This window comes from Salvelinus alpinus, chromosome 28 (assembly GCF_045679555.1).
Source record: "Salvelinus alpinus chromosome 28, SLU_Salpinus.1, whole genome shotgun sequence".
Taxonomy (NCBI): Eukaryota; Metazoa; Chordata; class Actinopteri; order Salmoniformes; family Salmonidae; genus Salvelinus; species Salvelinus alpinus.
In genome coordinates this window covers 7,396,456-7,416,989 of record NC_092113.1, presented here as the reverse complement: position 1 = coordinate 7,416,989, position 20,534 = coordinate 7,396,456, and the positions used below count along the sequence as shown (strand labels likewise).

The following is a 20,534-nucleotide window of genomic DNA, read 5'->3' as shown; positions in this document are numbered from 1 at the left end:
GTGTGGAAGAACTTGACTGGATTGCACAGAGCCCTAACCTCAACCCCATCGAACACCTTCGGGATGAATTGGAACACTGAATGCGAGCCATGCCTAATCGCCCAAAATCAGTGCACGACCTCACTAATGCTTGTGGCTGAATGGAAGCCCCACAGCAATGTTCCAACATCTAGTGGAAAGCCTTACCAGAAAAGTGGAGGCTGTTATAGCAGCAAAGGGGGGGACAAACCCCATATTAATGCCCATGATTTTGGAATGAGATGTTCGACGAACAGTTGTCCACATACTTTTTGTGTAATGCAGTGTAACAATTGAGATGTACAAACTACGGCATAAGGGACTGATGAGCGGATAAGAGGCAAGCCGTAATTTCGATGATGATAATTTTTATGAGTGAGCTAAGACAGACGTACTCGACATTCCTATTTGTTCAGCACTTTTGAAATGGACAGCGACAGAATTCTAAAATGGGCCGTTCTTACATTATTCTCCCTGTACACCATGTCAAAACCGTAGGATAAACTTAAAATCAGTTTAACCTAATTTCTATCAGCATGCTAAATGTGCAACCAGAGAGGAAGAAAATAATTCTAGACCACCTTTACTCCACACACAGACGCAAACAAAGCTCTCCCTCCATTTGGCAAATCTGACCCTAACTCTATCCTCCCGATTCCTGCTTGCAAGAAAAAAAAATGGAAACACCAGTGACACGGTCAATAAAAAAGTGGTCAGATGAAGCAGGCGCTAAAAACTACAGACTGGAATATGTTCCGGTATTCTTCCGATGGCATTGAGGAGTACACCACATCAGTAACTGGCTTTATCAATAAGTGCATCGAGGACGTGGTCCCAACAGTGACTATACGTACATACCCTAACCAGAAGCCATGGATTACAGGCAACATCCGCAATGAGCCAAAGGGTAGAGCTGCCGCATTCAAGGAACAGGACTCTAACCAGGAAGATAAGAAATCCCACTATGCCCTCCGACGAACCATCACAGGCAAAACATCAATACAGGACTAAGATCGAATTGTACAACACCGGCCCCGATGCTCGTCGGATGTGGCAGGGCTTGCAAAAAACCATTGCAGACTATAAAAGGGAAGCACAGCCGAGAGCTGCCCAGTGACACAAGCCTACCGGACAAGCTAAATAACTTCTATGCTTGCTTTGAGGCAAGTAACACTGAAACATGCATGAGAGCATCAGAAGTTCCAGACGACTCACGCTCTCCGCAGCCGATGTGAGTAAGACCTTCAAACAGGTCAACATTCACAAGGCCGAAGGGCCAGACGGATTACCACGATGTGTACTCTGAGCACTGGCAAGTGTCTTCACTGACATTTTCCACCTCTCCCTGTCTGAATCAATAATACCAACATGTTTCAAGCAGACCACCATAGTCCCTGTGTCCAAGAACACTAAGGTAACCTGCCTAAATGACTACCGACCCGTAGCACTCACATCTGTAGCCATGAAATACTTTGAAAGGCTGGTCATGGCTCACATTATCCCAAAAACCCTAGACACACTCCAATTTGCATACTGCACCAACAAATCCACAGATGATGCAATCTCTATTGCACTACACACTGCTCTTTCCCACCTGGACAAAAGGAACACCTATGTGAGAATGTTATTCATTGACTACAGCTCAGCGTTCAACACCATAGTGCCCTCAAAGCTCATCACTAAGCTAAGGACCCTGGGACTAAACACCTCCCTCTGCGACTGAATCCTGGACTTCCTGACGGGCCGCCCCCAGGTGGTGAGGGTAGGCAACAACACAACTGCCTCGCTGATCCTCAACACAGGGGCCCCTCAGGGGTGCGTACTCAGTCCCCTCCTGTACTCCCTGTTCACTCATGACTGCACGGTCAGGCACGACTCCAACACCATCATTAAGTTTGCTGATGACAACAGAAGGGTAGTGCGTATGGCCCAGTACATCACCGGGGTCAAGCTTCCTGCAATCCAGGACCTTTATACAACGCAGTGTCAGTGGAAGGCCCTAAAAATTGCCAAAGACTCCAGCCACCCTAGTCATAGAGTTTTCTCTCTGCTACTGCACGGCAAGTGATACCGGAGCGCCAAGTATAGGTCCAAGAGGCTTCTAAACAGCTTCTACCCCCAAGTAATAAGACTCCTGAACACCTAATCAAATGGCAACCTAGACTATTTGCATTGTCCCCCCCCCCTTCTATGCTGCTGCTACTCTCTGTTATTATCTATGCATAGTCACTTATATAACTCTACCTACATGTACAAATTACCTCAATTACGTCGACACCGATGCCCCCGCACAGTGACTCTGTACCGATACCCCCTGTATATAGCCCCGCTATTGTTATGTACTGCTGCTCTTTAATTATTTATTCTTATCTCTTACTTTTTTTGTGGTATTTTCTTAAAACTGTATTGAAGGTTCAGGGCTTGTAAGTAAGCATTTCACTGTAAGGTCTACACCTGTTGTATTATGGTGCATGTGACAAATAATATTTGATTTGAAATAATGGGGGCATGAAAACAGACAATGAAAACTCTTACAATATTCAATGACATTTCTCTAAAATCAGGCTATAGGCTACATGTGCACCACCAGGTCAGAACAGTGTATCTAAGGGTAAGACACATGGGCTTCTAACAGCTTACTACCCAACATACACTTAGTATTACTTTCTTAGCTACAGTATACATAGATCCCTGGCATATTACATCATTTACTGTATGTAGTAGCATACTAGACATATTTTTGGACTTTGTTGTGCTGTGCTCACTTGAACAGGAAGGTGGCGTGGCGGTCCGTCTTGTGGGCAAACTGTCATCAAACTTAGTCAAAGTCTGGCATTCTCTGGACGAAGTCATGCTGGATTGACAGCATGGCCATTGAATTCCAGCTCATTGTGTTGCGTGTGAATGTTTATCATTTTAAAGCTTGGAAAAGAGGCCCTATCAGACAGACGTTTTAAATCCTTAAACCCAGACATGGACCACACACCCTGTCCACTGAATAGCAAGCAGGGGAAGCAAAACAGTGATTGCTTTGCGACACTTGCATTTTTCCACCGATTCCTTCCAAACTACTCATTGTTGAATTTGCGATTTGCGACTTGTTGTGTAACGCTTATGACCAATGGCCGATGAGCACCGATACGTTTGATCTATATTTTCTCTTCATACGAGAAGGATTGGAAAGGGTTTGCCAGTAGATTGTCGACGTGATTCATGATGACTGCTTGTCTAGCTAGCTAAGACTTTGAAAGTATGATGTTGACATGATCAGTCCAATCAAAGCTACGGTAGATTTGTGATTTGACGTAATATTTTCTGAAATGTCTGTCCTATATCTTTTTTTCTTTTTGATGTATTTAACCACTTTAGGCACCAAACTATCTCCATCTATACATCCATAGCACATTTTAACTGGTACCTAGCTACCTTCAGACTTGAGGGGTCCTAGAGCAAAACAACCGACATTTATGCGTTTGTGAGAGACTCGCCTTTCCATAGAGTGACGCTTCTGGTGGGGGGCGGGGCGTAGTGAAAAACGGAGAGTCTCATCTTTCCACAGAGGGGCCAAACCGTTTGGACTCTACAGGCGTGAGAAGCTCGATTTTCGGGATGTCTCATTTCTGACAAACACCGCTCTAGCTCTGCCACCTTTCACCGCAGGTGCGACATCGTGCAACAACAAAAAAAGATACCATCTCTAGCTTAAACTGACGGATTTTGATGCCGATGATTTATTATGCTAATTGATTCCACTTCTCGGGGGTTATTGACAGAAGGTGCGAGTTGTGCCCGTCTGGCAGCTTGTGTATTACTGTGCGTTACCGAGTGTACCAGGAAATAAACTAACTAAATAGCAGTAACCATTTATCCCAAAAGACTGAACGATTCATTTCAATGCTTTAGAATTGAATGAGTGTTCTATTAGGCTGTGAATGTGCGGATGTGAACTACAACCTATTAGAACAGAAGCGCATGAGACTGTGTGGCTCATCATAAACTCTAATAAAGTGAAGGGGTTTCCTGTCACTGTGGTTACGGCGCATCTGTCTCGTCTTCATACCTGTTCCAGGGTCTTGAACAGTAGAATATCTTTGCAGGCGTCCTGCAGCCGGCAGCGCTGCTCGTCTGTTTTGGGATGCACCACCCTCGGCTCCTCCACCTCGTCATCATCATCTGGGTTAAAGGCCTCCGCGCACACTAGTGGGGGAACACTTAGATTGTAACACAAACTGTGGGGGGGGGGGGGGGGGGAAACAAACACCTAAAGAGTCATAGTAAGGCATTCCTCACTGTGCTAGTCACCACGAGGGAACACATTGTAAAGCACACTTCGGGGAACTAATACCAGTGTGACACACCCTGAGAAGTTATCAGCATATAGTGATACACTAAGACAGCCAGTAGTAACTTAGTGTCAACACCAAGGAGGCATTTAAAGGGCCGGTAAGATTACACCAGAGCAAAGATCTCTAGCTACACCTACTTAACATGCAAAACGTCACCGCTGCAGATTACATTAGGGAGCAGTGACGTCAAACAGAACTCACCTGACACTCTGCGGTTGTATCTGCTGGGGGGAGGGGCTGGAGGGAAAGAGAGAGGGAGAGTTAGCAGTGAGCATGCTCTCCTGTTCACAGTTCACACGCCGCTGCAACTGTAGAGCCTGTGGTTCCGACCGCTGACATAAGTGCTAGAGGAGCGCTCTCGAACCCGGCAGAGAGAAACAACTCAAACACATGAAAGGAGACCCGACACGCATACATTTACGTATTCACACTCTACACTGCTATAAAGCCAGACCAAATAGAAAAATCACACAAAAGAAGAAAGCACACCACCAAACCCACACATTTCCCAAATTCCCAACGCACAGCCTGTTGCGTGGGTGTCTTAGACGCAGACTCTTAGGGCTGTGACAGTAGGGTCGGACAGACAGCGGAACATGGATTGCCTGGAAGGCCAGTGTTGATCATGAATACGTATCCCGTGTACTCCGGTTGTGAATATGAATGTTTAATGAGTGAATGGAGGAAAGCTCCTATAGAGAGAGAGATAGAGGCCTGTGATGCGAGTGTGTGTACCGTGGGGTCCGTGAGGGGGCAAACGACAGGACAGTGTCAATATCACAGCCCAGGGTTCCCATCCTCTGTCTCCCTTCACACTCTATTACCAAGCTGTCAGCAACCATTAACTGGGCCATGTGAACGCAGGCCCGATGTAGAGGCACACATTTCAAACCCCTCACCTTCCCCCTTCCTCATTGGGACACACTTCATAGTTTATTTCCTAGGGCCCATGGTCTACAGCTTAAAGACGTCCTCCAGCTATTTTGTGAAAAGCAATGTCCCAAGTATAAATACAGTAAAGTACACACACTTACAGTTGCACTCTTCAACTTCCAGATCATTTCAGCCAGTGGTTTTGAAAGTGGTGCCCCCGAGCCAAAAGTGGTCCCGTCACCCATTTCGTATGACATTACGTCCTACAATTTCATTTTTGCAATTGGTGCTATAAATTTGTACGGCCTCCCCCTTGCTTGTGGGAACAATAGAGCAATAGAGAACAAAAGAGGAAAGGTCCAACCCCCAGGGTTAACACCCGCCACCCAAATTTGGGTAGATTGAGACATTGTTGGGTAAGAATATATTTCACCAGCCACGTCGGCGAGTGATCACAGAGCATTTGGGAACATTTAATAAAAGGCTACTTAAGTGTGACTATGTCCTCGTGTTTCTTGGCTAGTTACATCGTTCTGTTCACACGCCAGGTTGTTTTTCCAATATTAGTTTGTGTTTTCTGCAACTGTCTGCTGGGATTATCCTCTGACAGACACAGAATGCCCTGTTACCGTGGTAACGGCCCACCCCTTAAATGGGCATCTAAACATTGTCGTCTCACCTAATGACTCAAATAGTTGAGGGTACATTGAGATTGATTGAGCATGGACCACTCCCCAAAAAAACATTTCATTCCTCATTAAAAACTCCCAAATACTTCAATTGTGCTCATAAAAGCGTAGAGCCCTGAACTATAATAATACATAGCCTAGCCGTATCGCTCAGCATTTTGTGGCAGGGTAGGTACTTTGTCGTGTCTTGATGTTCATTTGAAGAACTGTTTCTGTTTTTACTATTGTATCTAAATGATTTCGTTTGACATATTCAGGTCACAAAAATGAAATTGAGCAATATACCACATTACTACTTCTTACTAGCAATACATTTCTTGTTTTAGACACATTACAAAGCACTCTCATCCTTTAGTGATTTTTTGGTGCAATTTTTCTCTTCTTTCTACCTGCCACAGTGGCTAGTTCATTTCCTACCCTGCCCATGAGGATACCTGGAACACCTACTGAGATGTGCTTTTCTTAAGGGCAATTCAACGGTAACAGAGCGATGCTGAGACTCAGGTTTTTCCACTTTAAAATGCATGTCAAACAAAAAAAACAATGATTGTTTAACTTTGCAAACCATACAATTTCCACTGAAAAGTTTACAAACACACATTTGCTTGAAGAACAGTGCAGACGCAAAGTTTGGTAACAGAATTACGGTTTGTGCGGTCATTCTGTTACCAAACGTTGCATGCGCACTGTTCTTCAAGCAAATGTGTTTTTATAAAATTTTCAGTGGACATTTTTAAAGTCGTCCTTGTGCATAGAGCTGTATGGTTTGTTTAACTATACAAATCATTGGGTTGTAAAGTATACACTTTTAAGTGGAAAATCAGAGTCAGCGTCACTCTGCTACCATGGAATTGCCAATAAGTAAATCAGGTGATAAATAAGGAGACTGGAGTAGGACCTTAATTCTTGCCGTTGCCCTAGATCTGTCCGTCTTCAGGTCAGTCAGTCACACATCTGGGACCGTATGTTTCAAGTGTCTCAGAGTAGGAGTGCTGATCTAGGATCAGGTCCCCTCTTGTCCATGTAGATTCGATTAGTTCAGTAGTCACATGCATGGTACAGTGAAATTGTTATGCTACGAGCGCCAACAGTGCAGGCCCATTTAAAACAAAAATCCCATTCATTATGATCCGAAAGGCCAAACTGATCAGCGATCAGCTCATCTTACCAAACCCTGAGCACTGACTGAAAATGGTGAGTAGAATGGGATTTTAGGAAATATATGCATGACTAAACTACTTTATTTTATAATTAAATAACGCTATTTCACTTCAGTGAGATAAAGTCACGGCCAGGGTGGCCTTCGCCAGAATCTGGCACAAAGGGCATCAGCTGGCCAGGCATAAAGTTAAATAAGTGATTCATCATGTGAGAGGGAAGGGTGAAACAGCAGGCTAGTCCTAGGCTACTTTATGCCTTTTCAAATCGGTATCGTTTTATTATGTGTATTGATTTATATTAACATAATGGTTGTTTCAGGGTGTCATAATCATTATACTAAAGTGCATTTCTGGGAACCACGGGAACGAGTGTAGACTAAGTGTGCCATTGTGCAAGGACATGTGTATTTGCGTGTGCTGCGGGGTTTGTAAGGAGAGTGTGTGAAGTGCTCTCGCCTGTCGTCACGTATGGGGGATATCAAGTGCCTGAAGTTGCCTTGACAACAAAACACAAGGAAGACCTCATTGCCATAACAACCCCCCCCGAAACTACATCTTCCTTAGTGCCAGATTAACCCTCTATCTAACCCGGTATTTTCCCCCTCTATCACGATTGCAATTCATATGCTGCGCTGGCTGACGTCTAAATTGAATTCTATTACACGTTATCACTGTCTGCTGGCCCTGCTAATTGCAGCTAGAGCTGAAGATGATCAACGTGGCACTGCTCTACTCAGCCTGCCCATGTGAGGGAGGAGGGAGCAGAGGAGAAGGAGCAGAGGAGAAGGAGCAGTCAGAGAGCGCTTCCAAACAAAGAACCGTCGGTGTGAATGGTTTGTTGCATCCCACTCTTGTGTACAGAGCATAAACAAAATGGTGATAACGGATAGTGTGAATATTGACCAGACTGGCTGTGTACGGACTGCCCTGCTGTTAGTTGAGCAGGCTTCCCTCACCCCTCCCTCAATGTTGCTTTCTCACCTCTCAATCCCCACTCCCACTCATTATCTGTCAGTCTCTCGCTCTCCCTCTTGGTCTATTTCTTCCTCTCTCTCTCCCCCCTCTCCCTGTTTATCTCTCACGTACTTCCCCCTCCCCCGTGTTATAGTCAAGGCCGGTCTGATAAGCACTGGGTCATATGAAGAGCAGCCCGGGGAGGGAGAGGTGCGCCTCATGTGTCTCCTCGGCAACCAAAAGCTCAGAGGGCGTGGCTTCGTTGATGTGGAGTGGAACATTGCAAACGGGGGGAGGGGGGGGTGACGTGGTCATCAAACATGGGTACAGTTAGTGGTTGGTTGTTCTCGCTGGTTGCGTTCTTACCAGATTCTAAGATCTCACAGCGCCTGGCCAAGTGTTTATCTCTTGGCACCACATGGACACGACAGAGCATTATCTTATATGAGCAGACAGAGCGACTGTTAATAAAGACAGGACTGTGAAGTAGCAACCAGTGTCAATGGGACCTATTGGGCAGATCAGGAACACACAAGGACATTAAGAAGGGAAATGTTGTGAGGCTGTAGGGCAAGACTAGGAGGGGACAGGGGGGAGGTTAAGTCAGAACACGCTCTGTTGGCATACTGTTGTGGTTAGAGCACCGCGGGGACAGGGCAGGATAGGGGCATCCGTGTCTCCAAACCGACATGGCCGACCTTGCCAATGGGGCGAAGCCAGCCATGAAAGCAGTGGGGAGAACGGAGGCGGCTAGACTGGCTGGGAGCTCTCTCGCGCTCTCAGATACTGCCACGGCTGTATACAACTGTAAATGAGTCTATTGTAGTCAAGGCTGTCACACTGCTCAGATGATCAGATCTCACAATGCCTGGAGAAGTGTATAATGAGCACAGGAACCACTACATTAATACGATTTATACCATGGCACTGTTAAACTCCTCATTTTTAAGTGTGCATTATTTCCTTAGAAACGCACGGTATAATTAAATGTTCCATTTTTGAGCTGCTTTTGAAAGCAAAAGTCAAATTGAAAACATTATTGGTGAATTGGATTTTCATAATAGCAAGCTAGGATGACGGTTTGGTTAGCTACGCTAGCAAGTCTGTTTGGTTACCAAGGCAGCTTTTGTAAGTAAACTTGCTAGCTACTTCGGTGGATGTTGTCACATTTCTATTGGCAAATTAATACATTTCTAGCAGCAAAGTTTGCTGACGACACAACAGTGGTAGGCCTGATCACCGACAACGATGAGACAGCCTATAGGGAGGAGCTCAGAGACCTGGCAGTGTGGTGCCAGGATAACAACCTCTCCCTCAACGTGATCAAGACAAAGGAGATGATCGTGGACTACAGGAAAAGTAGGGCAGAGCACCCCGCCATTCTCATCGACGGGGCTGTAGATGAGCAGGTTGAGAGCTTCAAGTTCCTTGGAGTCCACATCACCAACGAACTGTCATGGTCCATACACACCAAGACAGTTGTGAAGAGGACACGACAACACCTATTCCCCCTCAGGAGACTGAAAAGATTTGGCATGGGTCCTCAGATCCTCAAAAGGTTCTACAGCTGCACCATCGAGAGCATCCTGACTGGTTGCGTCACTACCTGGTATGGCAACTGCTCGGCCTCTGACCGCAAGGCACTACAGAGGGTAGTGCGTACGGCCCAGTACATCACTGGGGCCAAGCCTCCTGCCATCCAGGACCTCTATGCCAGGCAGTGTCAGAGGAAGGTCCTAAAGATGGCCAAAGACTCCAGCCACCCTAGTCATAGACTGTTCTCTCTGCTACCGAACGGCAGGCGGTACCGGAGCGCCAAGTCTAGGTCCAAAAGGCTTCTACCCCCCAAGCCATAAGACTGAACAGCTAACTAAATGGCTACCCGGACTATTTGCATTGACCCCACCCATTTTTACACTGCTGCAACTCTCATTTATTATCCATGCAGTCACTTTACCCCTACCTACACGTACATATTACCTCAATTACCTCGACTAACCTGTGCCCCCGCACATTGACTCTGTACCCGTACCCCCTGTATATAGCCTTGTTACTGTTATTTTATTGTTGCTCTTTAATTATTAGTAATTTTTCTATGAATTTTTTTTCATTTATTCTTTACTGTTTATTTAGTAAATACGTTAACACTTATTTTTTCTTAAAACTGCATTGTTGGTTAAGGGATAGTAAGTAAGCGTTTCACTGTAAGGTCTACACCGGTTGAATTCGGCGCATGTGACAAATAAAATTGGATTTGAAATATGTTCATTTATAGCCATGGTATAAAAGGCATAATCAACTCCAGGGCTCTATGCGTTCTCTGGAAAACAACGGAACTCCGTGGAAGGTCAGTTCCACTCTGCTAACGCGTCGTGGAACGCACCTTCCGCATCATGCACTATTTTCCAGGGAACGCACAGCCCCTCGCCAATTATCCCTTACGTAGCCTATAGCCTATGGATTAAGATATCTTCTGAGATACGCGGCAGCCCAGCGGCAATAGACCAGCTGGAAGGCGAGCCATTGGCTGAGTCTGAAATGGTTACCCATTTTCCCTCCCAAAAAACCTGCCATATTGAATAGGGTGCCACTTCGGACGCAGAAATGGTTGTGTCTGCAGGCTTGTTGCTAATGCTCCTCTGTGCGGATGCTGGACATCTGCTAAGCGGATTGCTTTGACACAACCTCTTAACCAGTGATCAGTGAGGCCCAAGCCGCAAGGAGACAAGGTTAGCCTTACCTCATACTTCACTATGTTACTCTTTTATACACATGCATGCACTCACTGACTCTCTCAAGAGGGCACAGCTGTGTGTGTGTGTGTGTGTGTGTGTGTGTGTGTGTGTGTGTGTGTGTGTGTGTGTGTGTGTGTGTGTGTTCCCCTGTACGTTTATAGCCCTGTCATTTGTATTTATTTAGCCAGGATAGTCTCTCGGTAACAATTGCCACTGTTTAACAGCGAGTCCTGTCCAATTTCAGCCCTGCTGTTTTTCCTCACATTACACACATCTCTGTGTTTAACGCATACGTGTTCCAAACAGCCCTGACGACGATGGGTCAAGGAACGTTGCAGTTGGCTTCATTCACCCCTTCAGTCCTCTGTGCTATCAATAATGTGCTGCATTTACAGACGTCACCAGTCAATGTGGCCCCTCCCCAAACTGCACCGCTCAGCACTTGACAGCACTGTATAGACTAGTCACTAGGCTGAGTAAATCCAGTCACACACAGTCTAATCCACCATTTTCCCTGAACATCAAGGCGGTGGTGTGGCAAGGAGGCGTGGATAAGTGATCACGGCGAGTGAATATGCACCGTGTTTTGCGTTTCACGCCGCTTCAGAAACCTCTCGTCATGTGAGAGTCAGCTGTGGATGCGGAGTTTGTACACAAAAGCCAGTGATAAATTGTTGTTTTGCTACCAAATCGTAGAGGCCCTGTACACGCTACAACGAGCCATGCTAAGCAAGGACTGTTGAAAATGATTGGACATTTTGGTCATTTATCAGACTAAGAGCGACTTACAGTTCATTCAGCTTAAGGTTGCTAGCTAGGTGGGACAACCACATATCACAGTCATAGTGAGTACATTTGTCTTCAATAACGTAGCTACCAGCAAAATCAGCAATAGTAAGAAAAGTCAGCTAGTATGGGGAAAAATGTATGGTATGTCGGTGGAATTGCTGGGAAAAAGGGCAGGCCAAATGCTGGGAAAACATGTCCTCGACTGGCTACTTTTCCCACACCCACCACAAGTTACCACTGTGTGACAGAGAACATTACACACACATTCCACACACAGGCTGTTCGGTTTTCTGCTCTTTTGCGAGAGGATTTCCACTACAAGCTGAAGTACAAGAGATTACTCCGAATTTTCAGCTCGTCTTCAACTGTTGTACTCAAGGAAATTAATGAGATAATATATATATATATATATATTATCTCCCCGTGTCTTTTCCGGCTTTCCCTCTCTCCCTGTCAATCTGCCTCTTTTACTATGCCCAACGCTCGCTCTTCGTCACTCCACATTTCCCTCCCCCTATCTAACTCTCCCTCTCCAGACTAAAGTCCTTAAAAGGAAGTGGCCCTGTCCTGTTTAGTGCTTGCGTTGTTAACCCCTTCATGTCAGAGAGGTCTGGGTGCCAATTTTATGGCAGATGCACTAGCTAGGACTTTGGCCAAAGATGTAACAACTCCACATTGGTAGACTATAGCCTAAGTCAAGTGGAAGCTTGTTGCGTGGGCAGAGAAAGAGCAGCGACGCACCGCCATGTTCAAACCTAGTCCTGGTGGTGGTGACGAACAGCACTGACTCACATGTGCCCATTTACAGTAACAAAGCCTTTCTACTTGTGTTTAAACTTCACAATTGAAAGCGTGTTAACCAGTGGTCACCAACCGGTCGATCACGATGGACCGGTCGATCGCCGAGGCATTCCTAGTCGATCGCCAAACATTTCTGTAAAGAAACCAACGATAAAGCCACACGTTAACATTTGGCGGTAGGTGCACTTGATTCAGCAGCCCTAGCGACGGGAAGGCAGAAAGTGTTCCCATTTTGAACCATTTCACGTGTCCGAAGGTAGAACTCCGCCTACCCCGGCAGGCACAGAGAGCAAATCAAGTGCACCTACAGGCCTACCGCTGGCCAATCAGATCGCTCAGATCACCGTGTCGGGACAGTTACCTCGAGCCATAGACTGTAAAAGAAAGCAGAGAGCACAGCATAGTTGACACCGTGAGATTTCAAAAACATAAAACCGGTTGGTGACCACCGGTTAACACGCTTTCAATTGTGAAGTTTAAGCACAAGTAGAAAGGCTTTGTTACTGTAAATGGGCACATGGGAGTCTGTGCCATTTATGTTACCAACACCAGAGAGCTAGGCACTGCTGTTTCTATGAGTGAGTTCATGTTTAAGTTGTTATTCAGCACTGTCAACACTTTTATAAGCCATAAAATGTGCGTTCTCCCTACAACGTGTGTGCTACAGTGTTTCGATAAGCTTGCATTTTTTATTAGCGGCTTGTCTCTTTTATATGGAGCAATATTTCACTTTATCTGGAAATCGGATTAACGACATGAATTGGTGCATGGGGCAGAAATAACGCATCAGCTGGAAGACTGTGTCCCCTTTTCTCAGTGAAGGGAGAGAGAGCGGAGGGACGGTGAGTCCGGTGAGCTGCTCCCTCCCTCCCTCCCTCTACTCAGACGCAGGCCCTCAGTCCAGTAAAAAAAGAAAAAAAAGCTAATGATTACGCTCACTCAGCTAAGGAACAGCTGCTCTTTCCATGACATAGACTGACTAGGTGAATTCAGGGGAAAGCTATGATCCCTTATTGATGTCACTTGTTAAATCCACTTCAAAATCAGTGTAGATGAAGGAGGAGACTGGTTAAACATTCACTACGCAGAAATCACTCTGACATTTCCTGGTTGCTGAAATTGTAAATAGTTCCGCTAATTTCAGTTCGTGACAAAACAAGCTAGTATAGAGAGTCATTGTACCATCTAAACTGCTGTGAAATACCTTTCCCATAATCAAAAAGATTGTATTTTCAGCTGTTTGAAATTGGTATAGCAAACCGAAAGTAAAAGCTGCAAAACTGAAACTTATGAACGGGAAGCCTATAAATAACGCACATAGAACAGATCTACCTCTTCAAAGACTCGCTTTCATTGAGAATGAGCGATCTATAAGTACAATTGGTTGGGTCGCCCAAAAAGTTACATATTGCAGCTTTAAAGAAGGATTCTTAAGCCTTGAGACATGGATTGAGTAGGTTTGCCATTCAGAGGGTGAACGGGCAAGACAAAAAGATTGAAGTGCCTTTGATAGAGCCCTAGGTGGGTATGGGATATAGTGCTTCATAAGCTGTTTATTCGATTGTGGGGTTTGAATAGTGTGAGAAGACGACATATTTGGTGAGAATCACAACAGGGTACAAAACAAATTCTAGCTCTTAAAAAGGGACAGTAGCCTAAATTGGGTGAATAATTTTCAATTACAGGATTACTTCATCTGCAGTTTTTTTTCTGCGGTCTATTCTGTTACCAATAATTAAAAAAAAAAAGTTTTTATTTTCTTAGGTGGTGGATCAACTTTAATATTGCAGCTTCCATCCATATAATTGTCTGTATCATTTACAATCCCCCATATATTTTTGGTGTAAATACACACACACTTTTAAACTATATTTTCCTTTATTATTCCCTGCAAACCCTACCACCCCTCCCCTAATTGGAGTAAACTAATAAACAATAACACTTAGGCTTCCACTTCCAGCTGAAACAAGCTATATACATTTTACAGACACAATCTATTTGATAATAGTTATTTTAGGTTTGTTTTTAGTCCTGGCCTTCCTTTATTTTTGATATCCATCCAGTTCTGAACCTATATACATTTTACAGATTATTTTTTACAATTGTTATCTTGTTGTCATTTGTCCCACCCTTCAGCTTCATTCAACCCCTACCATATATCTCTTAACACCATCCATTTTGGATTTCTATTTGCCATATATTTTTCAACTGTGTTGTGATGCTTCACTGCACTCCTGAACCTTTCTATTCTCACAGTTTCTACAGATTTTAAATTAAAGATGATTATTTTAGCTTTTTTTTTATTGATCGATTGACTATGACTTTTCAAATGACCCAGTATTGCTATCTGCAGAGTTAGCTCCAGGTAAAATGTTGCATTTCTTCAGCCTTTCCTGGACCTGTGACCAAAAACGAGCTACATATGGACAGTACCAAAATAAATTATCTAATGACTCTGCCTCTTCGCAGCAAAATCTGCAGAGCTGGGAAGGTTGACAGACACCACACACACACACACACACACACACACACACACACACACACACACACACACACACACACACACACACACACACACACACACACACACACACACACACACACACACACACACACACACACACACACACACACACAAAAGTTTGGGGTCAGTTAGAAATATCCTTGTATTTGAAAGAAAAGCTAAAAAAAATTGTCCATTAAAATAACATCAAATTGATCAGAAATACAGTGTACACATTGTTAATGTTGTAAATGACTATTGTAGCTGGAAACGGCTGATTTTTAATGGAATATCTACATAGGCGTACAGAGGCCCATTATCAGCAACCATCACTCCTGTGTTCCAATTGCACCTTGTGTTAGTTAATCTAGGTTAATCATTTTCTAAAAGGCTAATTGATCATTAGAAAACCCTTTTGCAATTATGTTGGGACAGCCGAAAATTGTTGTCCTGACTTACAGAAGCAATAAAACTGGCCTTCTTTAGACTAGTTGAGTATCTGGAGCATCAGCATTTGTGGGATCGATTACAGGCTCAAAATGGCCAGAAATAAAGTACTTTTTTTTAATGGAATGGTCTGCCTACCCATGTGAGAGACGCAGACTTGGTCTCAACTTTTAAGTCTTTACTGAAGACTCATCTCTTCAGTGGGTCATATGATTGAGTGAACGGAAAGGCTCTGGAGCAACGAACCGCACTTGCCGTCTCTGCCTGGCCGGTTCCCCTCTCTCCACTGGGATTCTCTGCCTCTAACCCTATTACAGGGGCTGAGTCACTGGCTTACTGGTGCTCTTTCATGCCATCCCTAGGAGGGGTGCGTCACTTGAGTGGGTTGAGTCACTGACGTGATCTTCCTGTCTGCGTTGGCGCCCCCCCTTGGGTTGTGCCGTGGTGAAGATCTTTGTGGGCTATACTCAGCCTTGTCTCAGGATAGTAAGTTGGTGGTTGAAGATATCCTGCTGTTTTCAACTCTAGAGACCGCAGGAGCGGTAGAGATACTCTTAATGATCGGCTATGAAAAGCCAACTGACATTTACTCCTGAGGTGCTGACTTGCTGCACCCTCGAAAACTACTGTGATTATTATTATTTGACCATGCTGGTCATTTATGAACATCTTGGCCATGTTCTGTTATAATCTCCACCCGGCACAACCAGAAGAGAACTGGCCACCCCTCATAGCCTGGTTCCTCTCTAGGTTTCTTCCTAGGTTTTGGCCTTTCTAGGGAGTTTTTCCTAGCCACCGTGCTTCTACACCTGCATTGCTTGCTGTTTGGGGTTTTAGGCTGGGTTTATGTACAGCACTTTGAGTTATCAGCTGATGTAAGAAGAGCTATATAAATACATTTGATTTGATATTTTCTTCTGAATCTCGTCAGTCTATTCTTGTTCTGAGAAATGAAGGCTATTCCATGCAAGAAACTTCCAAGTAACTGAAGGTCTCGTACAACGCTGTGTACTACTCCCTTCAGAGAACAGAGCAAACTGTCTCTAACCAGAATAGAAAGAGGAGTGGGAGGCCCCGATGCACAACTGAGCAAGAGGAGAGGTACATTAGAGTGTCTAGTACCCGCAAACTAGTACCCACAAAACACCAGTCTCAACGTCAACAATGAAGAGGCAACTCCGGGATACTGGCCTTCTAAGCAGAGTTCCTCTGTCCAGTGTCTGTTATTTTGCCCATCTTAATCTTTTCTTTTTATTGGCCAATCTGAGATATGGCTTTTTCTTTGCAACTCTGCCTAGAAGGCCAGCATCCCGGAGTCGCTTCTTCACTGTTGATGTTGAGACTGGTGTTTTGCGGGTACTATTTAATGAAGCTGCCAGCTGAGGACTTGAGGTGTTTTAAATCCGGCGTCGTTTTGAGTGTCAATTCATAAATCATGTGCCATGGAATCAGTACATCGAAAATCTCTTCCCAACTTTGCAATCTATATAGCACAGCTGTCAATTGTTTGGTCCTGAAATTAAACTGGTATATTTTTTATTTATCACAATTTTCTTTTAACCAATTTTGGTCTTTAATGCAGGGCCGACAGACAAGTTCCTTACTTTTTCCCCCTTCCACTTGCCTCTTCCATTTTTGCGGAAATGCTGCAATTCGTTGGTTGTGATTTTGGGTAGAGCAGACATTTCCATTTATTTGTGTTGGCTGCATGTGTGACATAAGTAGGACTGGTGGAGTTATGATATCATTTACAAAGATTATACCTTTTCTAAAAATAAAAAATTTAAAAATATATTTTTTATCAATTAGTATATTGTTGTTCAACCACAATATTTGTTGTATTATTTGTTCTGTCTTTTCTGGTGAATTAAACTGAAATTGCAACCAACTTTCTATGGCTTCTTTAAAAAAAAATACCATATTTTGGATATTATTTCATCTTCAAATAACCGAAAGTGAGCGGTTGTAATCTGAATAAAGGGGAAAAGGCCATTCTTGAACATGGGATGAGACATTCTTACTAATTTACTAGAGAACCAGTTTGGATTTAAGTATAACTTTTGTATGACTGATGCCTTTAGTGAGAGGTCTAATGCTTTAATATTTAATAATTTCTGCCCTCCGAAATCACATGCATTTACATGTTAATAGTATCATCTGATTAAAATGATGTCTCATATTTGAACTAAAACACAATCTATTAGCTTCCAGAATATAAGTAGGTATATCTAGCTGTCCGATAACACGTTCTGATGAAATGGCTTGTCCTGCACTTTGTAAAAACCCACAGTGCATTGGGTGAATGCTGGAAAAAGGTCTAGGATCCTTTCTAAACAGATATGTGAATGTAAAGAGGACTTGAACAACCAAACAGGTGGAGTGAACTGGCAGGGGGCATAAAGAGAACAGAGTTATTTAGCTTTCTTTCTTACCACAGAGTTTTAAAGAGGACTCAGATCAGTTATTTTAAAAGAGGCTAATATGTGAAAACACCCTTAGTGAACTACTACTGAACCCCTGCGCTTATCTACTGTCTGATTAGGCAAGGTCGCTGCCTGTCCACTTTATTCCCACTCTAATTGGTTTAGAGAGGACAGGGTCGAGGTTGTGGCCGGGACAGTATTCACTCTGCGTTGACAAGACAAGGTCATTTCAGACAAAAATCTGGAAAATGTTTGTCAGACATCTTCCATGTCTATTTTCATGTATTGTAGCCAGTGTTTGAGAGGTAACTACATTTTGCAGTAGCTTGGTGGTAGTTGAACTAAATTCAAATCTTGGTAGTGTTTTCAGTAGTTAATCACTTTTTTTGCAATGTAGCAGTGTAGCTAACTAATGGCACTCCACTCGTTTTTTGGGCCAAAAATATGGTGAAGTAGTCAAGAATTTCCCTTGAAACAGTTTGTATTTAATAGGCTAAATTACACATTCTGTTAACATCCGAGTCTAGAGTGATCGGTTCTTGCAATTTGTAGTCTATGAAACTTCAGATTTAGATATGAAAATGTATCATGACGTAGTGAACTACTTTTTCAGAGTAACTTTAGTTAAGTAACTATATGTTTCTTTAGGGTAGCTTAACTTCAAGTGTTAGGTAATTGGTAAAATATATTTTCAGTAGCTTCCCCAACACTGATTACAGCCCATATTATGCCTACTCTACTAAAATACCATACATATAAATCGGTACTATTTGTTAGAGAGAGCCAGGCGATTAGTTCCCTCGGCTCCAGCACCTTTCCAGTGACCCCACCCCAAATGCATATTTTATAAATAATGTCTGAGTGTGCCCCTGTCTATTCATGAATTTGAAAAACAAGAAAATGGTGCCGTCTGGTTTGCTTAATGTAAGGAATTTGAAATCATTTATACTTTTGATACTTAAGTATATTTTAGCGATTACATTTACTTTTGATACTTAAGTATATTTAAAACCAAATACTTTGACTTTTACTCAAGTAGTATTTTACTGGGTGACTGTCACTTGAGTAACTTTCTATTAAAAAAGGTATCTATACTTTTACTCAAGTATGACAATTGGGTACTTTTTCCACCACTCCCCCACCCTGACAGCCTCTGTCTCTCTGTCTTGTTAAGCCCACTCTCCCTAAACTAGTGTTTCCCCCCCAACTTCAGTCCTCGAGTACCCCCCAACAGCACAACATTTTTGTCGTAGTCCCGGACAGAGTCACCTGATTAATCCAGGGCTTGATGATTAGTTGACAAGTTGAATCAGGTGACGTTGTCTGGGGGGGGGGGGGGGGGTACTCGAGGACAGGATTTGGACACAATCGAGTAACACTACACTAAACCACCTTGTATAATCAGATCGAGAAGCTATGCCGTCACACCCAGCGCAGGGAGAGTAAGATCTGAGTGTGTTAATCCTGACGGCTGCTATGTGCCTGAGTGAGTGAGAGCCAGGACCAGAAAATAGTCAGGACAGGCTTGACGGTGTGTTTTAAACTTGATTTCAATTTCACTGTTAACGATATTACAGTGGACCGGTAGTATCAAAATAGAAGTCAGGCAATCTGGGGCACAAAGCCATAGATTATCAACTACATCAGTGGAGGCATTTATCAAAGCATGCAACAAGTTAACACTTTTTGCAGTCTCATTGTTAGCTATGTCATATTGTTATGGAATGCAAAATAACCTATGTACAGCACACTGAACAAAAATATAAATACTACCGAGTTATAGTTCATTGTCCCGGGTTTGTGGCTGTCGAGATCCCTGCTGTTTGTTGTTATCAATCTTCTCCGTGACCTGCCCTGTCTGGAACTATGAGGAGTAACAGCGTAACCTACGTTGCTAGCTACCATGACAAAGACCAAAGCCGGCGGGAGTACCGTTGAGGACAGTGGTGTCTCTCTATCACACGTGTAGGATCTTTTAAAATGAGAAAAAAAGAAAAAGAGACCTACAAGCAGTTGTTACAACAACAAGAAAATAGCTTCAAGTGTTGTGTCCAAATACTGGTGAATTCCACTAATAAAAGAATGGACGACCTGACCAGAGAGGTCGAGGACCTGAAGAACAGCTTGCAGTTCTCCCAGGGTCAGCTCGATGAGTTGAAACAGGAGAACGGCAAGATGACAGCAATCCTTAAGTCATTGAGAGAGGACATAATTGATGTATGTGAATCCATGATAACAATGACAGCTCTGATTTATCTCGAGAGACAATCAAGGCGGAACAACATGGTTGTGGACAGAATCTGCAGAATCTCCACATGAGCCCTGGATGGAGTCTGAGGACAAAGTGAGGGAATTGATCTCTGAGAAATTGAAGATGGACCACAGGAAGACTGAGGTGGAGCGCGCACACAGGACTGGAAAACCCACCCCCGGCCCAGGTGATAGACCCAGGCCGATAGAGGTCAAGTTCCTGAGGTTAAAGGACACGGTAGGTGTTCTGGAAAGAGCCAAGAATTTGAGAGGAACTCATATCTTCCTCAACGAGGACTATCCTGAAGCTGTGAGCCAGAAGAGGACAGAACTGATACCAGCCATGAAAGCTGCCAGAGCCCCTGGGGACATTGCTTACATCCGCTATGACAGGCTTTGTCCACCCTACCTCCCAGAAGCCTGGAAGGATGAGAGAGCCAAGCCTATGGGTTTGTAGCTTAAACCCCGCAGCACGCACACACACACACACAGACCAATTGATTAATGGACTGCTGAATATATTTTTTTTAAATATTTTTTGCTTTG

The 20,534-nt window shown here is 43.8% G+C and overlaps 1 protein-coding gene across 1 annotated transcript in view; it reads right to left on the bottom strand.

Moving 5' to 3' along the window:
• Positions 1-20,534, bottom strand: part of LOC139557060 (cAMP-dependent protein kinase type II-alpha regulatory subunit-like) — a 43,491-nt gene that overhangs the window by 9,263 nt on the left and 13,694 nt on the right. The window contains exons 2-3 of the mRNA XM_071371384.1: positions 4,566-4,601; positions 4,079-4,215 (exon numbers count right to left, since the gene is read on the bottom strand). Coding sequence (XP_071227485.1) covers positions 4,079-4,215; positions 4,566-4,601 — 173 coding nt within the window. The remainder of the gene's footprint in view (positions 1-4,078; positions 4,216-4,565; positions 4,602-20,534) is intronic.